The 8,781-nt window shown below is 43.7% G+C and overlaps 1 protein-coding gene across 1 annotated transcript; it reads left to right on the top strand.

The window, feature by feature from the left end:
* Positions 1-645: 645 nt before the first annotated feature.
* Positions 646-2,252, top strand: LOC112219773 (beta-1,3-galactosyltransferase 9). The gene is made up of 3 exons (XM_024381287.1): positions 646-651; positions 840-1,546; positions 1,862-2,252. The coding sequence occupies exons 1-3, from the start codon at positions 646-648 to the stop codon at positions 2,244-2,246; spliced, it is 1,098 nt and encodes a 365-aa protein (XP_024237055.1). The 3' UTR covers positions 2,247-2,252.
* Positions 2,253-8,781: the final 6,529 nt, after the last annotated feature.

Genomic DNA, 8,781 nt, shown 5'->3' on the forward strand with positions numbered 1-8,781 from the left:
CTGAATGTATCCAGACTACATTTTCAAGGAATATTCTTATCATGTTACTGAATGTATCCAGACTACATTTTCAAGGAATATTCTTATCATGTTACTGAATGTATCCAGACTATTTTAAAATCTCGTGGCAAATCTGGCAAAACGTACAGTAAATGTAAAATGCACATAAAATCAACAGTGTAATGTTTGGATTCAGTCTTGTGCCAGGTGAGCTCACCCCAAAATCTCCAAACTGTTCCCTTTCAATTACCACCATGGCTATGCATATGCTTTTCATATTTCTTCTGTAAGAAACATTTCAATTTAGCCCTATGCATATAGGCCAATTCCCACAGTGTAAAGGGTTAAAGGACAGTAAACAATTGGTTTACTTGGTTTGTTTACCTGGGTTGTTGTTTCTCATACATTGCATTAATCCAGTCTCTCTGCAGGCCATTACTATATGTATGATGGAGGATACTTTCCTTGTGAATAGCCAGCCATCTGACCCTGTGGAAGAGTGTAGTGTTACCCGGTGGTAGAGTTACCAGGTGGTGGAAAGACCTCTACAAACTAGATTCATACTAGTCTATTCATTCAGCCAGAGTGACCAAGTTACTCAGGGCTTTACTGTTTCAGAGGAGCAGTTCCTTATGAGCAGACACCATGCAGGTAAGCATATTTAGTTCCCTCAAAGACATTAGCATGAAACTGACCTTTTTTATCTCTAACTGGAAACTCCCAACCATGTCTGTGGATTTTCTAAATGAAGATTAGGAACAGCTGAGCATTGTGATCAGGGTTGTTTTGTGTGTTGATGTGTTACATCAGTAAGTTTGAATCTCTCTCTCTCTCTGCAGTTCTCTCTGTGCAGGTTGCGTACCCACCAGTGGTGTTTCCTGCTCTTCAATGTGCTTCTGTTCCATGCCCTGTTGTTTGGGGCTGACTTTGTAGAGGAGTACATTCTCCAGCCAACCCCAGGAGTATACACAGATGGAACAGTCCTGGACGTGAGGGAGAGGGCCCGTAAACTAGACCTGAGTGGGACCAGGGGAAATGAGTCCCAGTATTACCCCATTACAAATCCAAATGCCTGCCTGAACAGTGACCTCTTCCTCCTCACCATCGTCTTCAGTTCCCCAAGCAATCACACCCAGAGGAACGCGGTAAGGGCCACTTGGGCCAACCAAACACGGGTCCAGAGTTTCGCCGTGAGAACACTCTTCTTCCTGGGATTGTCTCCCTCCACCGCCACCCAGGAGACTGTTATGACGGAGTCCGGTCGCCATGGCGACATGGTCCAAGGATACGTGAATGACTCCCCTCATGGTCAGGCCGAGAGGGAGGTGTTGGCGTTACGGTGGGTGGTGGCTTTCTGCCCAGTAGCCAGGTTCGTCCTGATCACAGAGGACTCTGTGTTTGTCAACCTCCCTGCATTAGGGGGTTACCTACTGGGGCTAAGAAGGCACCCTGAGGACCTCTACTTGGGGAGGGTGATGCACAAAGACACCCCCGACCGAGACCCCTCCAGTCCCAGCTACTTATCTCCAGCCCTCTATCCAGACAGGTACTGTACCTGGATATACATAGGAGAGTTATTCATCCACTCTTGGAGGGCATTGTAAACCGTAGGAACATACTTATGGAAACAGTAGGAAACTACACATGGAAACAGTAGGACAATACTTTATATTATTAAGAAACAATGTGTTAATTGTACTGAATTTAAAACGTTTAGTTTTAGTTTAGAAATAAATAATAATCAGCTTCCATTGTCCTTCAAAAGGCTGAATAACTCCCATGTATCCTGTTTGCTCCTTAATATGCACCCAGGTAGGACCCAAGGTATACTGACAGTGTACATTTTACTGTGCCCTAACAGGTATCTCCCAGACTACTGTGCCAGAACTGCCTCTGTCCTCTCCCAGGATGTGGTCAGGAAGGTGTATGTGGCGTCAGCTGGGGTCCGTGCCGCCCTTCCCGCTGATGTGTTTGTGGGCCTGTGTGCCTGGATGGCCGGGGTGGTACCCACCCACAGTGCACGCTTCTCCGGGGAGAAACACATTCATTATAATGACTGCTGTTATCGCTACCTGTTCAACACCCCATGGATGGGGAGTGAGGAGCTTGGGACAGTGTGGGCAGATCTGGGCCAGGAGGATGGAGGATGTTCCCTTCTAGAGACCTACTATGGCCTGGTGGCTTGCAAGGCTCTCACTTACCTGGACAAACTGTCCTTCTTCAACTCAAAGGGACAGGAAGACTGAATCCAAATCCACATACACATGATTATCAGATGTTATTATGAGTGTAGTGAAATGCTTATGCTTCTAGATCTGACAGTGCAGCAGTATCTAACGGGTAATATCTAACAATTCCACAACTAAACCTAATATCTAACTAATTCCACAACAAAACCTAATACACACAATCTAGTAAAGGAATGGGATCAGTATATATAAATATTAAATGAGGAACGCTTCTCTCTACCTAGAGCCTGCCTTGGTTAAGAGACAATGGATGAGCAGTGAGAGCGGCTAAGATGCAATAGTACTGTATCCTACACTATATACATATAAGTGTGTCCGTACCTGTGTGTGTATAAGTTTGAATATGAGTCTCAGTATTGCATTTCAGTTTTTATTTCAGGGAACAATTCTCTACTTTATTTGATCATGTAAATAAGAAGCGGATTAAATATTAATTGAAGTGTTGCAGTTAAAGGGATTTGATTGCAAGAAGCTATTGTTATTGTTGCTGTGGGGGGAGGTGCTGATCTTGGAATGTAACCATACTTTACAAATTATATATCATCAATGATACTATTTAGGCCTGTATAGCATTTGTGAAGTCATCATCAGCTGTTGTTTCAATCCAACCCAGGGCTCACATATTGTGAATGGATCAGCTTGCCCAAAGCGCCCTAACACAGGCGGGAGGCATAAAATGAACAGACCAGAGGCAGTTGCTGTGGTTCCTTTTACTGTGGCTGTGGTTCCGTTTACTAAACGGGTATTCTTTCACCCAACAAAATAACTCCAGTACAGGGAACGGCCAACGCTCAAACACCAGCGTAGCAAAACAAATAAGCATAATCTAAGCCGTTGACCAAATGCCGTGGCCAAAAAGGGAAAGCAAAACAATAAACAGCTACTCCTGTCTTAGACTATCATCTACACATAAGTAACAGGAGGAACGCTTCTCTCTACCTAAAACCTGCCTTGATTAAGGCGACAAGGTGCCCAGTCACAGACGCTTTCTCTGAGGTAGGAAAAATCCTACGTCTTCAGAGGTCCCCATCTCTACTCCCAATCTTTCTCTAGCTCCTCTCCTGGCACACCTATATAGAGGAAGACACAAAGCAATTAGTGGCCCCAGCTGTGTACTAATTGGCTTTGCAGTGGGTACCTATCCCCTGAGGAGGGTGTTGTTGTGCCGTCTACCTCCGGCTGGTCACTGAACTCTCACAATATGGTTTCAAGGTTGATTATAATTTTAATCTTCAATTTAGTTATTCATATGTCAGATTAACGTATCCATCTCAGGCCAAATTTTATCTTGAGCGGATGGACAAGGGGCCAGAAAATAATTACAAATAATTTGTAGACTGCAAATTGACTGCAAGAAGCCCAAACAGAAATAACTTCACTTTATCACAGGTGACAGTTTTAATACTTATCACTGGATCCTGTGTCAAAGGTCACGTTTTGCTCTATACAAGCCTCCATTTTTGGAATAGCCTACAAAACGCCCTTCATCTTGGCTCTCTGGTGCCTCTAGCGCAGTTTAGGACTTTAATTGTTGAATGAATTTAATGAGAATTGCAACTGCTTGGATTTGTGGTGTTTGAAGCTGTAGTGTTAATTCTGTAATTGTAGTTTATTAAAAAAAAGTTCAGTCAGTACCTCGGGGTACCATTGTAAATGAGTCCCTGGTCTCAATGGTTTCCCTTGAATAAATACAAGTTAAATAAAAAAGAACATTGTCTAAAATATAATAATTTCAAACTTTGCTTACATTTGTATACGATTACATACAGTACCAGTCAAACATTTAGACACACTGACTTATTCAAGGTTTCTTCTTTATTTTTAATGTTTTCTACGTTGTAGAATAATAGTGAAGACATCACAACTATGAAATAACACATATGGAATCATGCAGTAACCAAAAAAAGTGTTAAACAAATCAAAATATATTAGCTATTTTAGATTCTTCAAAGTAGCCACCCAAAGTAGCTGTCATTTGCATTGATGACAGCTTTGCACACTCTTGGCATTCTCTCAACCAGCTTCACCTGGAATGCTTTTAAAACAGTCTTGAAGGAGTTCCCACATGATTTGTTTTTTAATTTTTTTATTTCACCTTTATTTAACCAGGTAGGCTGGTTGAGAACAAGTTCTCATTTGCAACTATGACCTGGCCAAGATAAAGCAAAGCAGTGTGTTACAGACAACAACACAGAGTTACAGATCAAATTAAATCAAATTAATTTATATAGCCCTTCGTACATCAGCTGATATCTCAAAGTGCTGTACAGAAACACAGCCTAAAACCCCAAACAGCAAGCAATGCAGGTGTAGAAGCACGGTGGCTAGGAAAAACTCCCTAGAAAGGCCAAAACCTAGGAAGAAACCTAGAGAGGAACCTGGCTATGTGGGGTGGCCAGTCCTCTTCTGGCTGTGCCGGGTGGAGATTATAACAGAACATGGCCAAGATGTTCAAATGTTCATAAATGACCAGCATGGTCATATAATAATAAGGCAGAACAGTTGAAACTGGAGCAGCAGCACGGTCAGATGGACTGGGGACAGCAAGGAGTCATCATGTCAGGTAGTCCTGGGGCATGCTCCTAGGGCTCAGGTCCTCCGAGAGAGAGAAAAAAAGAGAGAATTAGAGAGAGCATATGTGGGGTGGCCAGTCCTCTTCTGGCTGTGCCGTGTGGAGATTATAACAGAACATGGCCAAGATGTTCAAATGTTCATAAATGATAAGCATGTTCGAATAATAAGAAGGCAGAACAGTTGAAACTGGAGCAGCAGCACGGCCAGGTGGACTGGGGACAGCAAGGAGTCATCATGTCAGGTAGTCCTGAGGCATGGTCCTAGGGCTCAGGTCCTCCGAGAGAGAGAAGGAGAGAATTAGAGAGAGCACACTTAAATTCACACAGGACACCGAATAGGACAGGAGAAGTACTCCAGATATAACGAACTGACCCTAGACCCCCGACACATAAACTACTGCAGCATAAATACTGGAGGCTGAGACAGGAGGGGTCAGGAGACACTGTGGCCCCATCCGAGGACACCCTCGGACAGGGCCAAACAGGAAGGATATAACCCCACCCACTTTGCCAAAGCACAGCCCCCACACCACTAGAGGGATATCTTCAACCACCAACTTACCATCCTGAGACAAGGCTGAGTATAGCCCACAAAGATCTCCGCCACGGCACAACCCAAGGGGGGGGGGGGCGCCACCCAACCCAGACAGTGACTCAACCCACTTAGGTGACGCACCCCTCCCAGGGACGGTATGAAATAGCCCCAGTAAGCCAGTGACTCAGCCCCTGTAATAGGGTTAGAGGCAGAGAATCCCAGTGGAAAGAGGGGAACCGGCCAGGCAGAGACAGCAAGGGTAGTTCGTTGCTCCAGAGCCTTTCCGTTCACCTTCCCACTCCTGGGCCAGACTACACTCAATCATATGACCCACTGAAGAGATGAGTCTTCAGTAAAGACTTAAAGGTTGAGACCGAGTTTGCGTCTCTGACATGTGTAGGCAGACCGTTCCATAAAAATGGAGCTCTATAGGAGAAAGCCCTGCCTCCAGCTGTTTGCTTAGAAATTCTAGGGACAATTAGGAGGCCTGCGTCTTGTGACCGTAGCGTACGTGTAGGCATGTACGGCAGGACCAAATCAGAGAGATAGGTAGGAGCAAGCCCATGTAATGCTTTGTAGGTTAGCAGTAAAACCTTGAAATCAGCCCTTGCTTTGACAGGAAGCCAGTGTAGAGAGGCTAGCACTGGAGTAATATGATTTGGTTCTAGTCAGGATTCTAGCAGCCGTATTTAGCATCAACTGAAGTTTATTTAGTGCTTTATCCGGGTAGCCGGAAAGTAGAGCATTGCAGTAGTCTAACCTAGAAGTGACAAAAGCATGGATTAATTTTTCTGCATCATTTTTGGACAGAAAGTTTCTGATTTTTGCAATGTTACGTAGATGGAAAAAAGCTGTCCTTGAAATGGTCTTGATATGTTCTTCAAAAGAGAGATCAGGGTCCAGAGTAATGCCGAGGTCCTTCACAGTTTTATTTGAGACGACTGTACAACCATTAAGATTAATTGTCAGATTCAACAGAAGATCTCTTTGTTTCTTGGGACCTAGAACAAGCATCTCTGTTTTGTCCGAGTTTAAAAGTAGAAAGTTTGCAGCCATCCACTTCCTTATGTCTGAAACACATGCTTCTAGCAAGGGCAATTTTGGGGCTTCACCATGTTTCATTGAAATGAACAGCTGTGTGTCATCCGCATAGCAGTGAAAGTTAACATTATGTTTTCGAATAACATCCCCAAGAGGTAAAATATATAGTGAAAACAATAGTGGTCCTAAAACGGAACCTTGAGGAACACCGAAATTTACAGTTGATTTGTCAGAGGACAAACCATTCACAGAGACAAACTGATATCTTTCCGACAGATAAGATCTAAACCAGGCCAGAACTTGTCCGTGTAGACCAATTTGGGTTTCCAATCTCTCCAAAAGAATGTGGTGATCGATGGTATCAAAAGCAGCACTAAGGTCTAGGAGCACGAGGACAGATGCAGAGCCTCGGTCCGATGCCATTAAAATGTAATTTACCACCTTCACAAGTGCCGTCTCAGTGCTATGATGGGGTCTAAAACCAGACTGAAGCATTTCGTATACATTGTTTGTCTTCAGGAAGGCAGTAAGTTGCTGCGCAACAGCCTTTTCTAAAATTTTGAGAGGAATGGAAGATTCGATATAGGCCGATAGTTTTTTATATTTTCTGGATCAAGGTTTGGCTTTTTCAAGAGAGGCTTTATTACTGCCACTTTTAGTGAGTTTGGTACACATCCGGTGGATAGAGAGCCATTTATTATGTTCAACATAGGAGGGCCAAGCACAGGAAGCAGCTCTTTCAGTAGTTTAGTTGGAATAGGGTCCAGTATGCAGCTTGAAGGTTTAGAGGCCATGATTATATTCATCATTGTGTCAAGAGATATAGTACTAAAACACTTGTGTCTCCCTTGATCCTAGGTCCTGGCAGAGTTGTGCAGACTCAGGACAACTGAGCTTCGAAGGAATACGCAGATTTAAAGAGGAGTCCGTAATTTGCTTTCTAATAATCATAATCTTTTCCTCAAAGAAGTTCATGAATTCATCACTGCTAAAGTGAAAGTCATCCTCTCTTGGGGAATGCTGCTTTTTAGTTAGCTTTGCGACAGTATCAAAAAGGAATTTCGGATTGTTCTTATTTTCCTCAATTAAGTTTGAAAGATAGGATGATCGAGCAGCAGTAAGGGCTCTTCGGTACTGCACGGTACTGTCTTTCCAAGCTAGTCGGAAGACTTCCAGTTTGGTGTGGCGCCATTTCCGTTCCAATTTTCTGGAAGCTTGCTTCAGAGCTCGGGTATTTTCTGTGTACCAGGGAGCTAGTTTCTTATGAGAAATGTTTTTAGTTTTTAGGGGTGCAACTGCATCTAGGGTATTGCGCAAGGTTAAATTGAGTTCCTCAGTTAGGTGGTTAACTGATTTTTGTCCTCTGGCGTCCTTGGGTAGACAGAGGGAATCTGGAAGGACATCAAGGAATCTTTGTGTAGTCTGTGAATTTATAGCACGACTTTTGATGTTCCTTGGTTGGGGTCTGAGCAGATTATTTGTTGCAATTGCAAACGTAATAAAATGGTGGTCCGATAGTCCAGGATTATGAGGAAAAACATTAAGATCCACAACATTTATTCCATGGGACAAAACAAGGTCCAGCGTATGACTGTGACAGTAAGTGGGTCCAGAGACATGTTGGACAAAACCCACTGAGTCGATGATGGCTCCGAAAGCCTTTTGGAGTGGGTCTGTGGACTTTTCCATGTGAATATTAAAGTCACCAAAGATTAGAATATTATCTGCTATGACTACAAGGTCCGATAGGAATTCAGGGAACTCAGTGAGGAACGCTGTATATGGCCCAGGAGGCCTGTAAACAGTAGCTATAAAAAGTGATTGAGTAGGCTGCATAGATTTCATGACTAGAAGCTCAAAAGACGAAAACGCCATTTTTTTTTTTGTAAATTGAAATTTGCTATCGTAAATGTTAGCAACACCTCCGCCTTTGCGGGATGCACGGGGGATATGGTCACTAGTGTAGCCAGGAGGTGAGGCCTCATTTAACACAGTAAATTCATCAGGCTTAAGCCATGTTTCAGTCAGGCCAATCACATCAAGATTATGATCAGTGATTAGTTCATTGACTATAATTGCCTTTGAAGTAAGGGATCTAACATTAAGTAGCCCTATTTTGAGATGTGAGGTATCATGATCTCTTTCAGTACTGACAGGAATGGAGGTGGTCTTTATCCTAGTGAGATTGCTAAGGCGAACACCGCCGTGTTTAGTTTTGCCCAACCCAGGTCGAGGCACAGACACGGTCTCAATGGTGATAGCTGAGCTGACTACACTGACTATGCTAGTGGCAGACTCCGCTATGCTGGCAGGCTGGCTAACAGCCTGCTGCCTGGCCTGCACCCTATTTCATTGTGGAGCTAGAGGAGTTAGAGCCCTGTCT

This window comes from Oncorhynchus tshawytscha, linkage group LG20 (genome assembly GCF_018296145.1).
Source record: "Oncorhynchus tshawytscha isolate Ot180627B linkage group LG20, Otsh_v2.0, whole genome shotgun sequence".
NCBI classification, from domain to species: Eukaryota; Metazoa; Chordata; class Actinopteri; order Salmoniformes; family Salmonidae; genus Oncorhynchus; species Oncorhynchus tshawytscha.

Coding starts and splice junctions, on each gene's coding strand:
- LOC112219773 (XM_024381287.1), top strand. Junction 1,547..1,861: donor CCAGCCCTCTATCCAGACAG/GTACTGTACCTG, acceptor GTGCCCTAACAG/GTATCTCCCAGACTACTGTG.